The sequence below is a fragment of the Petromyzon marinus genome, chromosome 4 (assembly GCF_048934315.1).
Source record: "Petromyzon marinus isolate PM22_M1 ecotype Great Lakes invasive population chromosome 4, UKy_Petmar_22M1.pri1.0, whole genome shotgun sequence".
Taxonomy (NCBI): Eukaryota; Metazoa; Chordata; class Hyperoartia; order Petromyzontiformes; family Petromyzontidae; genus Petromyzon; species Petromyzon marinus.
The window spans coordinates 25398264-25423782 of NC_133670.1; the positions used below are offsets into that span (position 1 = coordinate 25398264).

The 25519-nt window shown below is 47.0% G+C and overlaps 1 protein-coding gene and 1 long non-coding RNA gene across 18 annotated transcripts in view; one reads left to right on the forward strand and one right to left on the reverse strand.

The window, feature by feature from the left end:
- Positions 1-25519, reverse strand: part of NCKAP5 (NCK associated protein 5) — a 268026-nt gene that overhangs the window by 59771 nt on the left and 182736 nt on the right. For all 16 annotated transcript variants that reach the window (XM_032944573.2, XM_032944576.2, XM_032944592.2 and 13 more), the window contains 4 exons: positions 18270-18422; positions 6081-6149; positions 4032-4070; positions 1560-1679 (listed from right to left, as the gene is read on the reverse strand). In XM_032944573.2, the coding sequence (XP_032800464.2) occupies positions 1560-1679; positions 4032-4070; positions 6081-6149; positions 18270-18422 (381 nt within the window). The remainder of the gene's footprint in view (positions 1-1559; positions 1680-4031; positions 4071-6080; positions 6150-18269; positions 18423-25519) is intronic.
- On the forward strand, positions 4513-9475 carry LOC142911785 (uncharacterized). Of its 2 annotated transcripts, XR_012933664.1 has the most exons (4): positions 4513-4906; positions 5214-5423; positions 6306-6387; positions 6542-9475. It is a non-coding gene; the product is annotated as an uncharacterized LOC142911785 (long non-coding RNA). The 2 variants fall into 2 exon arrangements; XR_012933658.1 differs by having other exon boundaries at positions 5214-6387.

The window sequence follows — 25519 nt, forward strand, 5'->3', positions numbered from 1 at the left end:
TTTTGTTTTCCCTACGAGTCACCGGCGACACGGAAATCCATAAGCCAAGGATGCGGCGGGCGTACTTCCCGTCGGAGGCCGCGGCCGCGGCGTGAATGACTGAGCAGCGACACGGCTCTGACCTTGCGAGGAACCATTATTGCATTACAGTCAACAAATGCGAAGAATAAATACGCCCGTGCTATTGAGCGTGCCGGCGTGGGCCCATCAAACGGGCAGGGGGATTCAAAACACGACAGCGCCATTCACAAACGCGACAGCGCGATTCATTAGGGTCCCGAGCCGAGACGGGCGGGCATTGTGCGACGGCGCACGGCGCAGAGAAATGGCTTTCCGCCAGATCCGTGCCATTTAATACGCGGGGTAATCTTCTGCGGAGCATGTCACTCTTATCTAGGCTTTTTCAAATGAGCAGGCCGTCTCTGCGTGTTTTTTTTTTGCTGGGGGGGGGGGTGGCAAGTTAATTCAATTGGACCTCTTTTTTCTCCCCGTCGCGGTATTAGACATCACACGCTCTCGATGGGAAGCACCAAAATGACAGCCACTCACGGCTCTAATGCGTACCTCCGTGCGTAATTTACACCGCTCCGTCATCCGCCTTATGTTTGAAAAACCCTCTTTATTTCATTCCCGACCTTCACCACTATGCAATTGCGCTGCTATGATCAGATTACCACCACCGGTAAATAAAAGGGTGCACCGCAACGATGGTCTTTTGAATACCACAAAAAGTGAAGTAAACGACACAAATGAAAGGCCCTTAAAATGTAACACCACCATAAAGTAGTGGGATTAAGGTTTTCTAAAATATGGCACAGCACCAGCTTATTTCTTCACTTAATAAAAGCATACTAAGTCTTAAGACTCAGATGCAGGATAATCATATCAAATTATTTATACGCTACACGTACATATATACGTATATATTTGTGCAGCTGAAAATCGTGTCCTTTAATAAAATTTAAACCTGCTATGGGAGAACACCCAAACTCAATCCTACTTGCTGTGCTGCCTTATGGCCATACCTCAGGGCCTGTGTAAGTGGGGACTTGCACTCAACAAATGCTCCAGGCTCCACCTCTACACAATCAAGCAGTCATGTTGATTGATGATCCAGCACTCACTGATTCACTCCATTCACTCGATCACCAGCGTCCAGTCACCTTTTTATCGCTCTCATTTCGCTACTAATACCATGGCTACTGTTCCAACGAATGTCACTCATTGTATCCTTCACAAATGCTGAGGACTCGGTCCACCAGACTCACTGTTTCATCTCATCCGCCACACTGTCTTCTACCACCACAATGCTTCTTCCTCGCACTGCTCCGTTTTCAAGTTCCCTCCCATCATCTGCTTTCCCAAGTTCTGTCAATCTCGCTTAATTCAATGCAAGTACTAACTGTTATCTATGACACCTTAAATGCTGTTGTTTTGCTTGCTGCTACGCACATTTGGGCCTTTTCATGGCAAGTGTGAATAAATGAAGAGATCAATACATTTCTCGCTCGGTGGCGTGAATCGTGAGCCCACCGAACTCCACCACCGCATGCCCTCACCTGCAGCGTGGCCTCCGACGGCAGGCGCAGCTTCTGCTGGAAGAGGATGCTCATGCTGCGGTTTTGCTCCTCCAGGTCGCACACGCGCGTCCGCAGCTTCAGGCACTCCTCGCGCAGGTCCTGCCGAGAGACCAGGGCGCGTCGCCGGTCACCAGACCCATCCCGCGGCCTCCTCGGGACTCGAGGGACACCCCCACCCCCGCCCGGCACGCACGCCGGGCCGGCCGCTCCGGAGCCACACGTGGGGCCGAGTGAAACGGACCGAGGGCTCGCCGAGCTCCTCGCCAGGGTTTGTAAAACCTTCGCGAATGTACGTGACGTGTAAATGTTAGCAACCTAATAGGTTTGTATATACGTACCATGTACAGGCGAGTATCTACTCGTGTTTAAATGTATGTATAAATGTATATATAAATGTATACGTGCCTCTCGGTATCATTATTATTTAGGTGTATGCGTGTGTGCTACAGTGTTAACACTACAGCACTTGGAAGACAAAGACAGCCAGGGGTGGTGTTGGTTACATCAACCCTCGCATGCCTTAATAGGTGCTCACTAATAGCACTTTCCCTAACAGACTATAATGTTATACGTGGAGCTTAGTATTTTTATGTATGCAGATTTTGTATATAGCTAAGCAGCCATAATATATCTGTAATATATATGTGTAAGTATTATTTATTTAAACATTGTGTGCACGTATAATGCAACCTTCAAAAATGGCATAACGAATTACCAAACACAAGAAAAATTATACTCTTTGGTTCTTTCGGTAAAGTCACGTAGGTATAAAAACTAAAATTACGAAATAAACAAACAATACATCTTCTTCTTCTTACATTGGTTTCTCCATATATATACAAATATATATGATTTTTTTCTACACCAATTCAACGCAAGTTCATGAAGCCCCTGGACCTTGCCGGGGAAGTCACACATTCAAGCAAGCCATCGCAGATGCGCTCTGTCGTGTCACACAGATGCGTGAGAGCTCGGTAAAACAATAAACAACGGCGAGAGGAACACACTGCAGATCTGCCGGCAATGCACGCCAAGAGAAATGTTTATGGGCGGACGGGCGAAGGTGCGGACATGAACGATTAGAAGGGGGTGTTGCGGAGTGAACCGACACGAGCTACTCGCCATGCCCACCCCACACAGCAAGGCGCACGGTGGTGAACAACGCACGCACGAAGCACAGCCTCGTGCCCAGGTCTTGCTGCGTGCACCCCGGGAAACGGGGCTTTGTAGGCCCTAAGCAGACACGATTTGTGGGTGTGTCACGTGACTGCAAACATTACCTCGTGGACAAGCTACTTAATTATACCACACCCGTGTGATATAATTAGTGTAATGTAATAATAACTGGAATAACATTTATTTTTAAACGCTGTTGTTGCAATTCCAATCTGTTCATGACAACAGAAAATCCATCACAACTGAAACATTTGAAGCAGGCTGTAAACACAGAATTCACAATGCACACAGGTGCACATTGCACACAGGTGCACAATGTGTGTCCATTTTGATATTTAGACCACTATCAGGTCGAGAGAGCTTTTGTACATGCAATGGACACCTCTGTGTGCGCTTAAATCTAAGCACTCTTTTAATGAGCGTTTATTTTAAAATGTTATAGGGATCATAGTTCGAGCTGATAATTGGTGTACGCCTATTTTTTCATACACCTGGGGCCCTTGATTTATTTGTGGCCCTAGACCTTTGCTTAGCTTGCTTATGGGGAGTGCCACCACTACATGCCAGGTTTCGCTGTACCCTGATGTCACTTGCAGTGAAAATATGAACACGTACATTGCTCTTCAATGTGCTTCAAAAATATATTTTAAATTTGATTGGCAATTAGATTTCAATATTCGTCCTTGTATTGATGGTGTGTTTTCTGGTGAAATAAACCCCGAAAAAATGTACCCATATGACAAGAAAACATTCAAACTCAATCTCTCCGAGTTAAATAATACGCTGAAGAAACATTCTCTTGGAAGTCTCACGGTAAGCCAAGGCCTCATTAACAACACAATGGCCCCGGAAGATGGAACTCTAGAAGTGCTTCTGGTGTCACTTCAACAGGCCTCTTATCCTTCATCTGACATATTTATGACTTTTAGTCTTCAAAGGTGGGCTAGGCCAATTAAACGCCATATTTATTTCAGGTTTTTTTTGTGCAGACATGGGTGACTAGGGCTGAGACAATCAAACACGCATTACAAATGTAAAAAAAACTAAAGTCGCATGTGGATTTTAGTTTGCTTACAAAATGTATTTGAAAACTCAGAGGTGACCAAGCAAACCAAACACATTGGCTATTTTAGTATTTGTGATTTTTTTTTAAATCACAGCTGCTGTGCCACAGGCCAAACAGGACAAAAAAGCCAAGGCCCCAGAGTTAACTGTCACCCTACGATGACGTTACATCAGCATCTGTTATCGCAGGGTCAGCAAATACCCACCCACCTTCTGTGTGAGGAGCGCCTGTACCACCTGGTTGGCAACCTGCGGCGAAACACACCACAGCAGCACGTGAGTGAATCGAACGCCACCAATGGATTTGAATTTGCCATGTGGATGCGAGAGCGACAGGGACGATGAACGGCTTAGACTTGCCCGGCTCACGAGGAGGAAACTTAAAGGAACACTGCTCCTCAGCACATTCCCAACTTCCAGCCATTCTCAATCCACCAATGGATGAAGGACTCCTCATGTTGTCTCGGTCACAGAGATATTTTGACCTTTCTTCACCATGCTGGCACGCGCGAGTTGCTGAAGGTTGGTTAGGATAGGACCGGCTCCCATTTAATTCACAACTGATGTTTGCCACGGCCGGGAATCAAACTTGACGGTCACTTGGTTCACAGCACAGCGCACTGGCCAGTTTACCACCACTCCGCACGCTAGGACAAAAATAACATTTCATCAACACGATTCGGTGCGGGGGAGAGCAGGCGAGAGGGCGGGCGAGCAAGCGCGGTGCGATTGACTGCACGGCATTTTTCCGGATGACCCTGGCATTTCAGTTCCGCTCCTGCCCCTCGCTTTAATTGTGTTGCTTTTACTTTTATTTATGTATATATATAGTTTATGCATTCCCTTTTATAGGTCCCTGTGATATTTATGACAAAAGCCGACCCACGGCCCACCAGGGGACGCGAGGCGCTGCCCGGCGGGGTAGCGCCACGAGCCGCCGTGACGCGACGCAGGGGAGGGGACTTGGACAAAGGCTTCGTCTGCTCCACCACTCCCGCGAAAAAGCCAGCAGCGCCAAAAATATCAGCTGCTCTGAATGTCAAACTGTGCAGGGAGGAGGCCAGACCAACGCCAGCTATTCAGAGGTACGACTCAACGTCTATTGATCTGAGATTCAATGGCTATTGATCCACAAGTCAGATTAAAACTTGTTCAGAAAAACACAGCTGACATTCTGGCCGCCGTGGATTTAAAACTTCAAACAGTTACAAATGATCCTTGAATAATAACAGATTATCCGTGACATCTGCACGCTCGCGGCAAAAAAACGTCACGTGTTAAGCTAGTTTGGTGTCCCAATTGGCGCGCAAACAATACTTTGACGATTGCCCTCCTCCTCCTCCTACCGCAGCAAGACATCAACGCGCAACGCGTTGGTTTTATGTGCGACAGGCTCATTCGTGTTTGGAACCGCGACAGCTTTTGTTCTGCGCAAGCGAAAGCCGCCGGCCCTGTGATCGTCGTTGTCCCCACGGGACCCCCGCGATCCGCGTGTCGCCGCACGGCCGGCATGGGCCCTGTCAAACTCGCCGCGGCCGTGACCTCGGCACCGCGGAGACGGCGGGAGGCTAATCGACGGCGGCGGTGACGACAACCCTGCCGGTACGGCGCTCCCGGCGCCTCGCGAGGCCACGAGCCCTCCCGTCCGCCCGCCCGCCCCTCCTCTCCCCTCTCGCCCTCCTCCCCCACCGACAATCCTCACTGCATCGGGGCAATTAACTGAGTGTGGGCGGCCTCCCCCGGGCTGAGGGTTAATGTGAGAAAGGGCCTGGCGGACATGCCCACCGGCGATTAAGAAAACTCACGGTGAGCGAGATTTACCGATATGGACCCTGCGACGCCGCAGCTCCTTCTGCTGTTTACTGCCCACTCGGCACGTCGCGACTCTCCCACCGCTCTCTCGATTCGACGATTTGTCACGATTCATTGATCAGATTCAACCTAAGTCCTTTTGGGGTTTTTCGCGCGTAAAATTGTGAAAGACGTAGCGCCTCTATTGGCTGCAGGGGCCCCCCACGGGAACCGATTACATACAACGCCTACGCATCAAACACAATCGACTCATGCGCACACAATTTGACGCGCGAATCGTGAGGGCTCGGGATTATTTTCAGGGTCGAATCGACGCGTCGTTCCACGCCCCCCTCACACCGCCGTGCGCCGCTGGCCGGCTCGGCACCGCGAGTGAGCGAGGGGTGGGGGGGAAGGGGGGGAGGCGGCGCTGCGCGGCGACGATGGCGAGCGGCGATTGGGGGTTACCTCGTCCAGGCAGCGCTCGTACTGATCCCGCTGGTTCTCGTTCTCCAGAGACAGCGCCGAGTTCTGCGCCTGCGACAGAAGCGCGAGCGCACGGCGTCACGCACGCTCAGCACCAACGCCCAAGTCCCCCACGGTGTTGGAGGGCGCTCAGCATCCCTCCCCCCGCCACGCCGAATTCTCATCCACCCTCATGTTTGTTGTTTGCTGTCACCTTTATCTCACCAGGAGATGAAAAACAGTTGAGACAGTGAAACAGCATTCGCTCTTGTGCAAGGTCGGCCCCGGGTTGGGCGTCACGCCGCGGAAGGTTTTGAGAGCAATCGCAGAACTCACTGTAGACACGAGCGCATCGCATCGTTCCTCGTTCTCTTAAAGAGCACCTTTGGTTTAAACTGTGATCATCACTGACGGAGTTTTTGTACGTTCCCCTCCCACGCCACCCCCCCACCCCGCCCACCCAGCCCCAGGCCTCTTAACAAGGTCACACGGCAGTGTCGGAGCAGCATTGTCACCATCGGCAAAGAGATGCCCCGGCATGAAGACCTCGGCACAAATGCCAACGAGGCAGGAGCTGGCTGAGTAAAGAGCGACGTCGACGATGATAATGACGCTAACGGCCACGTGTGCACGCAAGCCCATTTACAATGCAGATGGCATTGATCGGGAGTGCAGAAAGCTCCTCGTGCATTCCTGGCCGCTTCCCAACGCACTGCATCGCAAGCATTGTAAGCGCAGAAGTAGCCACCAGCGAAACGTCACGGACCTAACATTGTAAACGTCGTGGGTTTACGCTCCAAAAACACAACCGGTTAGTGCTGAACTCGTAACGAATTGGCACGTTTTGTTTACGTGACAAACCTTACTGATTGGGCTGTGTCGAGTGATGGTGAGTTTAAGACACATTTATATTTACGCGATCTAAACCAACAACAAAAAACCGACACATCCCTGAATCACCGTCAACCCAGCCCAGTTGAACACGAGGGCAGCCTGCTCCCATTGTGATGTAATTCTGGCCTCGGCGGTTAAGCACAACCCGTTCCTGGCGCTGTGATAAGACTTATTGTTGATAACGACGCCATCCTCGCACATTAAGGTCTTGAGCCAAGGGAACAACACGGATATAATGTCCAGGATCGTTGGCCTTAAACTCTGCGTTAGGAGACAGGGGAAATGAGTTTTCACAACCTTTTGTGATTCGCAGCAAGTTTTATTTTTAGTCTTGCCACGTAAAGACCCTCCGGGCGCGGTAGATGAAGTTACTGGATTTAATCAAACGTCCTATCGGGCTGGTGCGACAACACACAGTAGTGACATCACTGCCTAGATACCAACTACCCATTTAAAAAAAACATTTAAAAAATGCATTGCTCACAAAAGTGTATTATTATTGTACCTTTGTACGCCAATTAAATGTTGCACAAATCAAACTCTTCTTCATCACGGCCCACTCTGACAAAATTCGGTTTTCTCTTGCTTGAAAACGAGCGAGAAGAAAAATCGTTAACCCGGTGGCAGAATCAATAACATCTGTAAAAACAAACCTTGACAACTTCTTTGTTTTCGTTTCTGGAGATTAATTACTTTGCGCAGGCACTTGTGCAGGCTCCCTGATTGGCTGTCGGATGTGATTAAAGTGCCGGGTCTCATGAAAGCCACGGTGGCACCCTGAGCCCCTCTCCGGCCTTTTTCCCCGCCGCAAATTAAATCACGTTTAACGCACTAAACGTTTCACCTAACGAGCCCAAAAGACTTTACAATCTCCTGAGAAGGAAGCCCCTGCGTGCCGTGCCGTGGCGGGACCGGGCGTGGTGCTGAACCAACACGATTTCACGATTAATAAACGGCAAATTAAGGGTCTTTCTCGAAAGGCACATTCACCAGGCGAGGCCGGGAAACCATAGAGGAGCCGATATCGCGAGCCACGTCAAGATTTACACGCGCGGACGAGCGGCAGCAATCGTGTCCAGACCAGGGCTTTCAATCCGCGTAGCTCGAGATTTCGAGTGCACGATAACAGCGTCCACGTCGAATGTGCCGAGTGGCAGAAACGAGCGGCAACAAATCTCCTTGTTCGTGGTGCGCTTGCGGTGAGAGGCGAGGCCACGTGCGGAGAAACTCGTTGGGCAATCTTGTCCAAAAATGTTCTTCATGTCGTTTGCACGCGACCTCGCAATATTACAGAGATGCCTCTCCATTCGAGTGAGGGAATCACAAGTGATACAATGCACAAAGACAAAGATCCCCGTGTAGCCTACACAGGCTGTTTGAGCAAACGCTGTTTGCGAGCACCTCTTAGGGCTGGCATGGCACACGAAAATACACCAAAAAGAACATATCCTACTATGTAAGAAAAGTTTTGCTGGCTGGCTGGTGCACAGGGGGGCACATTGATGTCGATGGTGATAACGTCACCCTCCGCTCCCACCCTGCCCCTCGCCTGTGTATCCCCTAAAAGTGCACGGGCAGTGATAATAATAATGCCCTTCATTCGTAAAGAAAAACCACGGAAAGATATATTTTTTTGCATATTCATTCACACGGTTTTTTCCATGTGGCAGGAAACTCGGGGTACCCAGAGAAAACCCACACACATAGTGAGAAAAACACTCTGAGGGGTCCTACATCCCCTGGTCACCTCGCAGCCCTAGCCTACATCCCCTGGTATTCCTAGGCATGCTCCCATTCAAGTCCTAGCCAGGGCTCAATCCTGCTTAGCATTCGTAAACACAAAATACGGACGATAGAGCAAGCGGTCTCACTCAAGTACGTGAGTTCACGGGACGCACGTAACACGTGCGTGGCAACTTCAACGACGACGCATGAAGGCTACTTCAAGCTAACGCACGCGTGAACTCAAATGCAAAGAGACTACACCTCCGCTGGATACATCATCTGCAACGCCGTCCCCCAGAAAGGCACTGGGGAAACAAGGGAAACAAGCGCGGCGTCATCCGTTCACGATGACGCATGACCCCGTGTTGACCTTTGCTGCAGCAGTGGCAGCACATCGTTTGGTGCGGCAACTTTGTCTTTTCCAACATAAGCAGCTACTGGATCATTTGCACTCCCCCCATTATCTCCACCTCCTCTCACTACCTCTCACTCTTCTCATTACTCCCGCATCCTTTTATTACCACCACCACCACGTCCTGCCAATGCCTCCATTATTTCACAACTCTACCCCTTCTGTCACCTCGTTATAGGAACCTCATCATCACAATCTCCATCTCCCTGCCCCTCTACATCCTTTACTACCTTTCACTGCTTCTCGATCGTGTGTTCACCATCACCACCTCTAACTAACCTTCATTGCAATTGTACTATGATCAGTTTAAAAATTATCTGCCCGAGTTGAATTGCGCTGCAGGGAAAATAAAAATTTAACATTGATTCATGTTCGTGCAATGTTTTCCATTTCTCGTGAGATGTGGTCGTGTTTGCGCCGACTTGTGTTCTGCACCATTGCTGTACTTTACGTTTTATTTGCTTTGCTTTCGTCATTCATGACCCAGGTCGCTCCTGCGCGTGAGAGTCATCCTGGTCTCGCGAGTTCTCGCCAACATAAAATGGAACTTCCAGCCCAGCAATTGCTCCTCGTTCCTCACGTGACCTTATCCATCTTCATCGTTACCACCACCTCTTCATTCCTCTCTCTACCCCCACCTCATCACGCCAGGGCCTCGTGCTCCGTACAGACTGCACTCTCCTGCCCTAATGAGGCCAGTGGCTTCTGTGAGTATTTTGTCATCCATGCATCCAAGTGCAATACCTATTCGGTTTGTTTGATTGCGGCGCATGTTTGTTTATTCAAATAAAATTACGTCATTTGTTACACGGTGACAAGCAGTCTCATTAGGACTGCATTTTAAATATTGTGCACCGCAAAAAAAAAACAAAAGATGATACATAGCGTGCAGAAATAAATCATTTCCCCTCCGTGCAAGCTACGGAATGATTAAATGAAAATTCCACTCTTTATAACCAATCAAAGGTGAGAAAATCCAGGGCGCTCTGTTGAATTAGACCCCATCGGTGCTCAGCTCTTTAAAGGCTCTGTGTTTGAGGTGTGAGCGCACGTGTGTGCAGATTTCCTGGTTAAACACCCGCGTGTAGCTTTTGGCAGTGACCTTGCCGTGTTTATTTTCGTAACGGTGTTTAATGAGCAATGTTTCACTTCCTGCTCACGAACCGTGCGCTCCTTTGCTGGACTCCGTAAAGAGAGCCCAATGCCTGCACACATCTGATATTTAAACATCTGCCTTTTTGTGTGTGAATTCAGAAGTTGTCCATTGTGCACCAACTACTTTGTTACTTATAATCGGTATTCAATGAATTTAGGAGCATTTTTCTTATTAGATTTATTTAACATATCTTTCCATAAATTATATATCTTTTTAACTGGCCCTTGTTAATAGATGCCTTTCAGTCAAGGGGGTTGTTTGTCCTACTTCACCGCGGCAGGCTGGTGTGGGTTGTTAACGGGGGGGGGGGGGGGGGCGTCCTCCTTCTGACATCACTCGCACCTCCGATGAATACGGTTGGCGACGTATGGTGTGAAAGAAGTTCCACATACGTACATCGCCTGCTGGTGATGTGTGCCGTGGCTGAGAATCAAACTCAGCTTCCATGGACCAGTGGACAGAGCAGCCATCACTCCTGCACTACTCCCTCACGCATGATATTAATTTATATTATACTTTTTTATCACATTTACCTTCTCGTAAAACTTAACAGCCTTGAAGGGAAAAAAAATGAATCTCAATGATAGTTCTTGTTATCACAAGTGCTATCCTTACATGAAGGCCATACTTTAAATAATCCCTTTCTTCTCAGTGACAGCAAAAAAAAAGATTATCAGTAATTATATTTTTTCTATTCAACCTGTGCATTGTATTTTCACACCAATTCTCTGAACCATGTGTGACATGATTTAACTTAGCATACTTAAACAGTTTGTTTTTCTCAACGATATCTATATAAAATAACATTTTAAAGCCATTTCTGAGCAATGGCACTCTTGAAGCTCGATGCATTTTTCATCGGCCGCTTTGAATCAGTCAAGAGGGTTGTTTGTCCATACTTCACCACGGCTGGCTGGTGTGGGTTGTTAACGAGGGGCGGGCCGTCCTCCTTCTGACATCACTCGCACCTCCAATCAATACGGTTGGCTACGTATGGTGTGAAAGAAGTTACACGACGGCGCTTTGCGCCACCGTACACTTCCCCCTTTTGCGGCGTCAGGCGATGAGTGAACCGCCTATTAAATTAAATTGGGCAAACTACTAACGGCCATGAATATGAATGTCAGGAAGAGTGCATTGAAAACGTAAAGACAAACCCCGTATAATATGAAGCAGCTTCAAACCAGAACGCTACCTGACAAAAATATACATACTGTCGAAAATCAAGCAGATTGTGGCACTAACTCAATCAACAATCACTATGCGTATGCGCACACGCGTGTACACATTGCGCGCAAGTTAATGCACGGAAACATTGCCAACAGAAAACCTTTGAGCGTGTGGGCAAATTTGCTTTGAAATCTTCTATAGCCATGATCAGACATGGCAGGAACAATGTAACAGCATGAAAACGAATGTATGCGCGCGTTCGTGTGTGCATGTGCACGGAACACTGGCCTTCAATTTTAAAGAAAAGATGCTGAGGAGGTTTTTGTAATTAGAGGTGAGGGAAAATCCAAGACAATAGCGTGATGCTTATGGAAAAGGTCTGGACGAACCATTCAATAACCACTTCTGCCAATTAGCATGATATTGTTCACGCACAATGTTTAGGCCCCATTTTACTGGATTATTTTTTACTTATATATATATTTGAGGAATATCTTAATTTTAGTGGGTATGCCTGAGAGCTTAGCAGCTCAATTCTAACCCTATTTTAAACGGCGTCTTTTGTCTGTGAAGAAATCGAATTTCTTTGCTCTCCGTCTAATTCAGCAGTCAATGGAATTCACTTCGTACGACAGATAGTATAATGCAACCTACAGCCTCTGCTCCGCATACTTACGGAACAAAAATTGCATTACCATTTGCTGCAGGGACACTTTTGTGCCCTACCGAACTGATGTTTCATCGGCGGTGGAAATCCGATGATACTGACAAAGTAATTATATTTGCGAAAAGAATATCACTGTGGGAAAAAAACAAGATGGAGCGAGAATCCTTGGAGGATTTCTGTGACTTTCACACTGTGGTAATTAAAAGGAAGGGACATATTAAAGCATGATTAGTGGTCTCAGCACCTCGTGGATTATTATTCTGTTATCTGGTCGAAGAAAGCGATACTTGAGAGCATTTTTTTTACACTTTACTTGCTTAAAGATGCAGGGATATGTATGCAAGCTTGCCATTTAATTAAGCCGTAATGAACACGTGTGTTATACAGCAGCAGGAAACTGCGCACACGATCAGGCACCACGCCACTCTTCTTCGGTGTCACTGCTCTGTCTCTGAAATTCTAGAAATCTTTGCTTTGGAAATCCACGAACTTGGCAAATAATTAATTTAATCGCGGAAAATATTCCTTGATATGTTTACATGAAATTAACGTTCGTAATAATGCTTGCCGTTAATTAATGTGTCATGGGCTTATTTTATGAAGCTACGCATTTTAACACATTTTGTTCTTTACATCTGATAGCCCATCTTCAGGGCACATCATCACCCCACACATGGCGCTCTGTACAGCAACACTCACATAACACATTGTTTAGAAAGGGGCTCATAAAACGCGAGAAAAATTAATGAAGGCAATCCATTCATGTGGTGCAGCCTCGGGGAATAGTAATTATTTTATATTTCGTAATAAATAAAAAATAATAAAGTGCAGTTCTACCAATTCGGGATAAAAATGTAACCATTTTTCTATTTAATGGTCTAAACTACCACGGGGCCATGTGGTCTCAAGATTCATTATCCATTGCTTAGATATATCTTGCAGACATCATCCATGCATGTAAGTGGCTTGCTTCAATATCGTTCATCAGCCGTGGCAGTAGAGCAAACACAGCTCCTCCCGCTAAGGTCAAAGTGTTGTCCTGGGCTGTACAACACTGCTCTCTGCTGTACCGTCCATGGTGCAAACTCCAAACGGAGCAAATGCAGCTCTGAGCGATGGCTCCTTTTGTATGAAATATTAAAAATGTGTTTTGGCACTTCAAATCTGCGCTTACAGAATCCCAAAGCGTGTCTTAGCATGTTCACTTTCCCTCTGGGCATATTGGTGTTTTGCACAAATGTGCAGACTATAGTTTAAAACATTTCATGGCTGTCGTTTTTTTTCCGATGGTTCTGAGTGTGGTTCTGAGCCTGCTTTCCGAGCCTGGTGCCGAGCCTGGTTCTGAGTAGTATTGAGTCTAGTTCTAAACCTGGTTCCGAGCCTGGCTCCGACTCGTTCTAAGTCTGGATCTGAACCTGGTTCCAAGCCTGGTCCCGAGTATGGTTCCGAGCATGGTCCCGAGCCTGGTCCCGAGCCTGGTCCCAAGGCTGGTTCTTAGCCTGACCCCGAGCCTGGTTCCGACTCTGGCCCTGTGTCTGTGCTCGGTGGACTTCAGTTTTAGCCTGCTCTGTTCGTTGGCACGAGACATTCTGACTGATAACAGCTTTGGTTTGCAGACAAACTCACCAGACACCCCCCCCCCCCCGTCGACTCATGCAGAGGAACAATTGGTGAATGCATACGAGACACTTGCCTCTTCGCATCACGGAACGAGGTCTCAATCGAAAGGACCTTCAATTGAGATGAACGCTGGAAAGCTTGCCTTCACATACACAGATGCTCATGCATGGAACGACAGACCTGCTCACGTCTGCAATGCAGTGAGGTGCAAATGTTTTATTGCCAAGTTAGCCAAATGATCTGTATCAGACATACATTTTTACGTAAAACTTTCGTGACTGCAGAAATTTTAGAGTTTTAAATACTGTAGTCATCTACGTTGTGTCGTGTTCTTTGTGATTCTGTTGTTTCAGTTTTGACACCGTGAAAATTAGAGATTAAATCACACAGAAATTGTTTTTTTCTGGAAAATGAGCTTCAAAATAAATTATATATATTCATGGAAAGTATGCTAGTGAGTGTGTATTCACGTGCCATAAAGAATGGCCATTGCCTGAAACGTTTTTGATTCCATATTTTAACTTTTAAGGCCACAGCGTTGTTGACAAACATGTTGAGTTGTTGGTATTCATGTCGTCATGGCTGTCAGTGTTAATATGATTAAAACCTCAAAGGTCAGACTTACTAATGCCGCTAACACCACCTGTAATTCCAGCGATAATCACATTAAACCCCCCACACTCTTTTTCAAGAGGGCCCTGCATTGGGTTGTTCAGCTAATTCTATTCATTAAATGCATAGCTTCACATGGGGGGGGGGGGGGAACCGGAGCATTCGGAGAAAACTCTCGCACACAAGGGCATCACACAGATAGACTCATTATTCCACAATGTACTGCCATCTCCTGGTCACATCGTAGCAGAGATATTTAGCTATATAACCTAAGCGGTAATGGATATCCATTGTAATTGAGATACCTACACTAGCCCCCCCCCCCACCCTCTTTGGCCTTCGCACCTAATTGGCTCAGAGGTGACGACATCTCATTTATCCCTCTGTTTAAGAACGAAAGAGGAAGATTTCTCCACAAATCTGGCTGTCGCCTGATGATGCTACTTGTAATTTCTGCCAAAACGCTGTACTGGAATTGTAAATGTTGTGGGTTTACTCTCCAACACAATGGTGTTCTGGAATGTTCTGTTTACGTGACAAACCTTACTGGTCGAGTGTGTCGGGTGGTGGCGGATTTAACGACACATTCATATTTACGTAATCTAACCCCAAAAAAACCCTCTAATATGGATATTGGTCTTGAGAACCTACATGTTAAAACATTTTATTTATACAAAGATGTGAAACCTCACACAATTATACTCGTGGGAAATAGCCATCTGGACAACGTTAAAAGCATATGCTGAGGTATGGTTGTGAAAAAGTTAAATTACAACTCTTTATCAATCCTCTGCTGGATGGAGGTCTCGCCACGGCGCGTTGCTCATGGGGACTATAGGTCCCATACTTCATCGCACTAGCGAGACCAACGGCCCATTCAGACCGCTTGCAACTAATGTTAGCCACGCCCGGCTGGGAATCAAACTCAGATCGCTTGGTTCATAGGGCAGTGTGTTAACCACCTGCGTCGCAATTCCATACCTGGTGCAAAATAAGGCTTAAAAATAGATAATCACTCAATAATTATCACAAACTCAAAAGAAGATTAACTTTTGCAGCAGTCAGCAGAAACGCGTGCTCAACCGCATCGCATGCCGTCAAACACATTTGAAGAATCCGCCGTGCGGAATTGGTTGCATTTCCAAATTGTGCATTTTAAGATGTTCCAGCAAGCATCAGCTTTCACTCAATGGCATGTTAAGCAAGTGGGAGAGAGCACATTAATAAATAGCCCGAGTTAAGCGACAAAGTCACGCGTTGTGCCACGTATCCCATAACGAGTTAATTGCAGATGGTCACAGGCTGCAGGGAAATCATGGGCCAGATGCAGCGGTGTGCGTCGGCTTGGCACTGGAGTGAAATCTCATGGGTGGCTCGCGAGGGCCAATTCCAGCAATTAAAAAAAATGTTTAGGTAATAAAAGCCACCAGAAACATCTAAGGGGATGTCAAAGTGCTTCCCGCAAGCAGCTGCTGCTGTTATTCTTTCACTCGGGCTCATGAACGTGTCTCATTTGTCACGTGACATTTTCGGCTGCTGAGAGCAGGCAACAGCCGATAAACGGCCTATTGTTTGAAAATATTAAAACTGACAGCACTTGACATCTCGCACATGCTTCTTGGTCAGAACTTTTTAAACATTTCCATTACCAACAATGTCCTGTGCTGATAAGGGCACTTGCCCTTAACGCTGATAAGTGCACTCAATGATTTCTTGTGGAAGAAATGTGCGCAGGATATGGGATCTAGACCAGGGACGTGTGGTCAGGGGAGGCAGGGGAGGCAGAGCCTCACCTGTCATACTCCAATGAAAACAGCTGTTACGAAAAGTAAAAAAAAAAGAATAATCAAATAAAATAAATATTATGATTTTTCCACTGATCCGTGTTATAAATGTCATTTTTGTACGATTCCTATCATTTTTTTAGTCAAAATCGCCAAATTTGCGGAGCTCCGCTGCAAATACAGGAAGAGACAAGAGGTGAGGCAGCGACGAGCTCAGCCTCCCCTCTAATTGCGCAACCCCTCAGTAACTGTATGGAGCGCAGGAAATAAGCGCGTGCCTGTTATTATCTCAGTATGTCACCATTGTAATGTTTGTAGACCCCTTACATACTCCAGGTATTTTTTTCACGTATGTGTATAAAGATATTTAGGCCCTCTGGTCTCGTCATGAAACTGCAATGAAAAAGTACCAGGGGAGGCAGCTATTACATCTGCCTCACTGAGGGGGACGTGTCTAACACGCCCCCTCCGTGAGACCACGCCCCCCTCAGTGTGTGAATCTGGCTCTGACACTAGCCAGTGCCTCCCCAGCCATTGACCTCACCGCACAACACTGGTCTAGACCATCTCCCTCTGATTAAACACCAGCAAACGCCCATCAAGTCCACTATGCAGCCATGCAACATGCACAGCAATTATGTCGAAGATATTTAATTGCCAAAATGGAGGGTGTCAAAGCACCACCAATAAGTTTACATTTCCTGTTGATGTTTGTGGTGTCGGCATAGGGCAATGAATACGCTTTGTATATATGCGCTGCATTCAATATTTTAAATGTGCATAAATATAATCTTGTCAATCACGAGATCTCGTTCCGAGTCGTGAGCAGGCGTGTGCATCCATGGTACCTCTGCATGGATGTGTGCGTGCGTGCGTGTGTTTCTATGGGAAAATTATTTCCAGAGCAAAGTCAGTGATGGGTTATCACCAAAATACACGCTGCCATACACACCGCCGCACACACTACCTAGTGGCACTTTCACCACAGACGAGGCAGCTCTGGCGAGAGTCAAGTTGTACGACAGAACCTCAACATCTGCTGCTCGTAAAGCTGACGCTCACCCTAATAAATATAAACGACTTGTAAATAATTTCACTCACGGCTTCATACAATTTTAAAAGTGTATTTCAAATTGGATGAATACACAGAATAGTCTTGTGCTGTGAAGTATCTGTTCAAAATTGTAATGTTTAATCATCGCATTATTGATGCTAACTGTTAAAAAATAAATCTTAGATATAAATCAAGGGCCTGGATTGTGGTTTATATGCATAAACCAAAGGTAGTGAGTTCTTTGTGCTTAGGTTTTAAGACATTTCATATGAAAAGAAAAACACCGATTCCAATTACACGTGCGATTAGTTTAGAATAATTGATTAATTGATTCGTCATTATTATTCATGTGATATGTTCTCATAATAAGTGGCAAAAGTTATTTCCACTGTTTTAAATTGAACGCATTAATGTTCCTGGAAAATACCTTGTTTTTTTGTTACACCGATGAAATCTATTTCCCGGAGGTGACGCGTTGACATTCGAGTTGTGAATCGTGCGGTATGAATCATGACGGCAATGGTGATGTCAGTAATGCTGTACACATAACAGCAACGACGACGTTCGAGTCTACACGTCGAGCACGTGTACGTTTAAAAATCCTCTCGCACAAACAAAATAAAAAGTCGATTGATACGCCAGACTTCCAGACGAAAAAAAAAACAGGGAGGGCAGGAGTCAAAGAACCCCACTTTTTGCCCGATCTATTTTTCTCAACCCCACATTTGATCTGCAAAGTGGCAAAAATTGGAGCTTACGTATGTGTACAGGGGGCCATACACACATAATGTGAAACACATGGACAACATCCAATTCTCAACACGTGGTCTTTCACCTTGTCTGATAATGGCCAGAAGCGAACATTTATTAAGCAAAATTGCCCGTCTGAGAAACCCAAGCCAGCCAGTCAAGCAGCAACAAGTACAAGGCCTGCATTGTAATTGATCTTTTGTTGAGCGGAGCTTCCTGGCGTGGGGGGCGTGGGGGTGGTGGTGGTGGCGCGGCGAGTGGAGTGGTGGAGTGGGTGGCACAGGGCTCTGGGGGGAGCGGGGGGCTGTGGGTTGGCGCGGCATTCGTAATCTTCAGAGGCGTTGTTACCTCGAGGCTCTGCAGGCGTTCCAAAAGGGCACGGATCTTCTTCCTCTCCTCCTCGAAGCCTGCGTCGCCCACCACACCGCTCATCTGCAGCTCCGGGATGACGGCGTCGGCGCTCCGCAGAGGCGGCGTGTAATCCGGGCCCGAAATCACGTCCTGATGGGCAGCGGGTGTCAGGGTTATCTCGGCGAGGAGTGCGTGCGTGCGGTGTGTGAGAACCTCGCCTAAGTCGTACCTCGTGCGGTGTGTAAACACAGCAATGTGGTGCTGGCCAGCCACCTGGACGTGCGCCGAGCCGGCCTTTATAGGCGCTCGCTAACAGGCACTTTTCCCATCAGCTGTTATAAGGCTATACGGATGTCTTTGTACAGTACAATATTTTATCTGCTCTGCGGCATAATGCGACGAAGTTCATTGTTTAGAGTGCCAAAGTCTTTTTCCGTTTGTTGTTTGCCAACTGTTCCGTTAAGATTTCATTCAAGTGGAATCCTACAGTGGAGATCACATTTACTTCATCTTTACTTGATCAGCCTCCTTGCACCAAGCGTAAGCAAGTAAATTACACCCAAGCCATAACGCACACACGCACACACGCACGCGCTGCGTAAATTGTGCCTTGTGTGAATTTTTTATTTTATTTTGCCACGTAAAGTCCACTGAGCTATATAGCTCAGAAGCAACCTGGCCACAAATGATAGCTCTTCGACGTGGCTTAGCACGTGGACATTTATAGCAGCCAAATACTCTTAAATGTATGTTTTTAAATGAGGACCAGGAGAAAAATCCACGCGATCACGGGGAGAAGGTGCAAACTCCAAATATACAACAGGGTGAGAATCGAACACACGACCTCCTGCATAACAGGCGAGGCAGTTAACATCTTCTAGCCACCGTGGCACCCTATTCCTGTGTCGAGGATAAAATCCACCACATTTAAAACAGCCATGCCACAAACGCTCAATAGGATGAACGTGCATTAATGTTGACATAATAGTGTTTTAAGCCTCTTTTTAAAATTGATATCTGCCAATTTCCTTAAAAATCAAGCCCGTACCAGGTGCCAGGAAGAAGACAACGTGTTAGGGTCTTAACAGAACTTTAGTTTTCTTTCCTCTGGATTACCAGCAGTAAAATGTAACTACGCTGACAGGCTCAAGCCAAAAACACAAGACTGCACAACTTCTCTGAGAAATGCGTTCATCCTTTGTTGGATTGGAGTCACAGTGCCAGACCCTTGTAAAAAGAGCACAGCACAAAACAAAATGTACATGTACAAAGGCAACGTTCGCCAGTAAGCTGTTGACAGAGTACTTTGGGGCCGGATTTTGTCAGATCTCAAAGCTAAGCAGGGTCAGCGCTCCGATTGGTGACGGGCGATCATAGAGGCAAAATTACCGTGTCTTTGAGCAGAGTGCTGTCCATTTTTCTGGAACGAGTCTGTGGGAGGCATTCCCCTTGTCCAGGTCAATTGTTCAACCTATGCCCTAGCACGACAGGGTGCTGAAAGAGAAACTATTTAAAGAATCGGTGGTCCAATCTACCTGACAGGCATGAAATCAGCAGTGACATCCTTTGATATTTCACACAGTGAGAATGTTAACCCCGACATCCTCGATAAAATTCAACTCACAACCGAATGGAAACTTTTGTCCTGGCTACATATGCAGGGAACAGGGGAGTGGGGGGTGCCAATTCAACCTACAAGAATGAACATTAAAAAATTTGTATCGACATAGTTGTTAAACGGCACAGAATAAACGGAAAACTCGTCAACTAAGGGACATACTCTTTGGTTCCATTCGGTAAAGTCACGTAGGTAAAAAATAAAACAACAAAAATCACGACGTTTCGGCCACAACACAAGCGGCCTTCATCAGGTGAAGGGATCAGGCTGTCTCGAGGACAGCGCTGGAGTGAAACACAGCCACGCTCAGACCGCGGTCAGGCTGTCCTCGAGACAGCCTGATCCCTTCACCTGATGAAGGCCGCTTGTGTTGTGGCCGAAACGTCGTGATTTTTGTTGTTTTATTTTTTTACCTACGTGACTTTACCGAATAGAACCAAAGCGTATGGATCCTTGCAGTCACGAAAGCTTCAAATCTAGAACTAAGGGACACTTTGTTGGGTAGCGGACGGTCCCCGGTGTGTCCAGACTCAGGGCCGGGTTGAAAGAAAAAGCTTTTGCTCAGCAGAGCATGGCCTGGCGAGGAGACAGAAGACGCCCGAGGCTTCAACGAACGAGGCCACAGCACGAGCGGCTTCTTCACCGCGCATTCGACGCCGCTTATTTACGGAGGGCCGGGCGAGAATTTATGCGCCGCTCCTTAAGTCATTAGGCGACACAACGTGGCTAAAAACAGCCGAGTGATTCTGGACAAGCGGAAAAGCGATCAGATAGCCGACTGGACAGCGGGGGGGATTGAGTGGCACACGTGCGCGCGTGCACTCGCACAATCGGACGCACGCACGCACGGGCTCGTTCGCTCACACACACGAACGCTCGACTGTGCCCGCGACACGCCGGCTGATTCCCGAGTGCCACTGACAGATTGCACTGGGATCTCTCCCCGGTGACGACGCGCGTGCGGACAGGCGGAGGAGCATCGACGAAGCGTTTACACCTCACGAAAGGAAAAACCGCGAGCAAACGTCGCTCATCAAGGGATAAGATATATCTCGCTCCACGATAATCGTATACAGATCAACACATCTCTCACCAGCGGGGCCCCCAATAGACCCGCGTACCGCCCTTTCCTCCGCCGCCACCCGCACCCCACCTTAAACCCACCCACCACCCCCCTCTGGCACTCCCCCTCCCCCCCATTGTTTGATGGATAGAGGCAGGCACGGTCGTATTAAATATGCATGCAACAACTGAGCGTTCCAAGGACCCTTCCATAGCACCCATCAAGAAGGTCATCATCCATGGTAATTCACCATAAAGCCAGTTACGCTTTAACATGCTAAGCAATTTACTAATATCTCTCTCCTGGAGAGTGCATTTGATGTGCAATTTATATTGCTTGCAAGCACACACACACACAAGCATAGACGTGCCAACGCACGCACACGAGTGCACCCCCACACTCACCTAATGACAAATGTGGTGAAAACGTTGATATGTTCTTAGGGTTTCAAGTGGGAAATGTTAAGATTCATTGCTTCCCTGTACCAGAATGTATTGCTTGCAAAACACACAGCGTGTGGATTTTTTACATTCCTCACTTTCACATTGCTTAACAGTATAATAACAACAACGACGTGCAGGTCCTTTGTCCCACAATGTTGGCCACGGGGTTGTTTGGCCACACCTCACCCCAGGGGACACTGCGGGTTCGAGGTTTGTGAAGGGAACGCTTTGCCCAGGGCAGTTCGGAGACCACGGCGGTGCTTAAACCTCGCCTGAAGACACATTTATTCTCCCTCGATTTCACCTCTCTCAAAAATCTTCAATACTTCTGATTGTTTCTTCCCCTTGGCCAACAGACTATTGATTAATTTGTGGTGTGCAGTGCTTTGAGTACCTTCTAGAAAGGTGCTTTATGAATGTATTATTATTGGGGGAGGACTGGTTCAGATATCACTTACCGCCAATGATAGCCATGGCTGGCACTCGAACTCAGTCCACTGAGTTTAGAAAACAGTGAGAAACCACCTCGCAATCGCACCCCTTCTTTGCTTAACATGAAGTAAAAATAATCTTAAATATTTTTATGAATAAACTTATGCGCAGGATCATGAAAAAGGGCGATAGCTTGGGAAGGCGGCCTGCATCCAGCAGTAGACTGATCATGGCTGATGCTGTGAACTAAATATTTCTGCCGGCGCCATACGTTGGCACATTGAGGCGTTAGCATCTAAACGAGGCGAACCTATGTTCTTGGTTCTTTCGGTAAAGTGACGTAGAAAGGAAATAATAAAATAAATATTTTGTGAACCAATAAAATAATTATTTTGTGAAACAAAAAAATAATTATTTAATTGTTTCCCTTCTACGTGACTTTACCGAAAGAACCAAGAATATGAATCCCCTGCAGTCACGAAAGCTTTAAATCAAACGAGGCGAAGCTAGTTATGGGTTCCAGATACAGCACTCAGAATTGTGTGCAGCTTGCAGCCAGGGCTAGAAAGTGCCGTGGGAGCAGCATGCAAAAAACTCGCGGAGGGTAATTGAGTCATCCGTCTTCCCGACTCCCGACTCCCGCTGCACAATCGCTCAGGAGCAGTGTCGCACGCCCCCTGGCTCCGTGTTAAACGTGGGCCACGGGAGCGGGATCGGAGTCGGAGCCTTTAAGCACTGATCGCCGGTGCGTCTGTGTGAAACTGAACAAAGAACCCAATTGCAGGATTTGTGCTCTTAATCAATAAATAAAGTCGACAGTAAACACCCCAAAAATGTTACATTAATTAAAAGTGGTGCACATGTACAATAAAAGACGATCTCTCGTGAAATTACCGAAAATATTAAGAGCGCTCGGCCAAGTGCCCGCGTGGCAGAGAGGATTTGCATGAAGAGCGGCGCAAGCGGCGCAGGTCCTACAGGTACCGGCGAAGATCGGCCGAAGGCCTCGCAGGATCGGCACCGATTACAGCGAGGGATGGTGCTGCGGCCGTTCGCGGCGACGGGATGTCACGTCTGTGCCGAGCTACCAACTGTTACGCCTGCGCGGGCACCGCCACCACCGCAGATTGATTCCCTGCACCCGGTGTGGGTCTGGAGCCCCAGAGGCACGTAAGAAATTGAGATTTAAATATTGATGCGTGCAGGTGGCACGGAGTCTTAAATTATTGAGGAGCGCAGAGTTCTGCCCTGCCAAATAATAATGCGTGCTCCTAATGAAGCTTGAGCTTGGTCAATGCATCACATCTCGTTTCTTGGCCGCCCCATCGCGTGTCTTTCTTTGTGCCCACGTTCAGCGCCGTGGAGAGGGCCCGAAGTGACGAAGCGAGTCCCACGCTGGCAAGGAATAATGGGCCGGACAGGATTTTTTTTTTAGCTCAGCAAAAGTCTGGTACTTGCCATCACATTAATTTTAATAAACAACTCCTTAATGATCGAACGTGTTAATTAATTAATCTCACGAAGTTTTTAATGTAATTGGTAAATTAATCATTTGATTTAAATTGAGGAATGGCTTGAATACTGATCGTGCTTGTTTGAAGGCTTGATCTGGGTGTGGGAACAGTTTAACTGTCTAGCCACGTGATTCATATCACAGCCCTGCATGCATTTTACTCCCAACATACTCAAGCTCCATGATCCGTCTGTATCCAAACGACATGCCCACGTGAAGTTAAATATGACCCTCGCATTGACCCATTTGCTCAATAATACGTTTGTTATTCATTTATTTCAATTACCCTGGCAGTGATTCACAATATTGCGTGTAGTGCTTGCTTGTGTTTTCAGCACAGGGTTAGGAAGCATTACTGATTGGATGAGACAGTAAATATGTGTCTCATAAAAATGACGGAGCACAGTAAATAACCAGGGGCCAGGGAAAAATGCTGTGCATTCAATTATTCAATTACTTGCTTTTACCACTCGTGACATGAGCTGTCTGGGCAGGGCTGCAGTGACCCATTTTGTTAATCAAAGTACTGCTCAATCCACCCCATGTAATAATAATTAGTTGAATTAGAATTCTCAAACCAATGACACTTTATTCTCTAATACTGATTGAATTTAAGCAGATAAGATCATATGCATAAAAGACAATATCAATTTATGAAGTAATTCAATAAATAATGATAATACGTAGGTGATCTAGTAGCTCAGGAGGCAGCGACACTCTCTGAAGATCCTGGATTCAAATCCCAGTGTCAGCTGCCAACGATTAAAACGGGTTCTCACGCTTAGTGAGTTGATGGTCTCAGCCCAGTCACCAATGACTGTGCCAAACAAAACCCATCATATTAAGTTTGGTTTTCACTTAATTTAGGCTTATTTCAGAAAATGACAACATTAATAAATTGATCCATGCGCAACGAATACTATTTCGAGTGTGGACAAAGATACCAACTGAAGCGCCCTCTTCCATGCCTTTTCTCTGACACAGAGTGGTCCACTCCTTGCGGCAAAATGTTCCTAATTGAAATGCCTTCATCTTATGGCATGTCCGCTGATAATAGACAAATGGATTATATTTAAAAAATATATTCTTACTAAAAACCCATCTCCTCCTGACCGAGTTTGTGTTTATAGGGGCATGACCACCTGCTGCCACGGGGGACCAGGAAATAATTGTGGAATGAAATGTTTCAGCGAATTTTACCGCTGGGAAACAAAACAAATGACAGCGACTTCTTGTCCTGCAGCTACTCGTGAATTCATCCCGGCGCACACTTGGCAAAGCTTTTATAATTATATTGATGGCGTATATATCCATTCAAGATGATAAATCAGCGTGGAATGTGACCATGGATGCGACTCTCAGCGTGGTAACAAACAAGCCGGAGCTCGTGGCAAGCGCCAACCACCACCTTTCATCAATTTGAGCTCTTTCCAGGCAGTGTTGACACTCGCTTTCTCCGAGCCACTGCTGCATGCATGCATGTGTGCGTGCATTCATGTGTGCGTGCATGCATGTGTGCGTGCATGCGCCTGCATGTCTGTGGAGAACGGGAGTGTAGTGGTTAGCACCGTGCTGTGCGATGAACCCGGCGACCCGCGTTCCATTCCTGCTCACGGCCAACACCAGTGACGATTATCTGAATCAGTCCTGGGCCTCCCCTAGGTCGACTCTACCTCAAATGAGTATTATACCTGATGCGATATGTAAACATCGCCACTGGAGAGACAAAGGCGGACGGGCGTGGTACTGGCCACCCACCCTCTCATTTACCGTGCTAGCCATCATAGGCGCTCGTTAACAATGCTTGCTCCAATGGTGTGTTAAGGCTATACGGGGGATGTGTCTTCTTTCTGTACATTCATGGAGGAGGCTCGTGAAGGACGCTACTTGGCAGTTGGAGGCAGTCGCCCTCTTGTAACAACGGAGGGCGGAGGAGGGACGCTCACACCAACGAGCGGGTGGCTAAAACACAGTGGGGAGAACAGGTGCTGCCTCCGCCAGTCATCTAATTCGGTTAATTCATAACACCTGGGGGACCCTCCCACGATTCCTGCCCAGCGAACCTTCGAAACTTCAAGTGATAGCCTCAAAGTGCACAAAGTTCTGTAATGGCATCACCGTCATCTCGTGGCGAATGACAGCTGCAGGTGTTATTATTATTATTGTTGTGTCAATGTG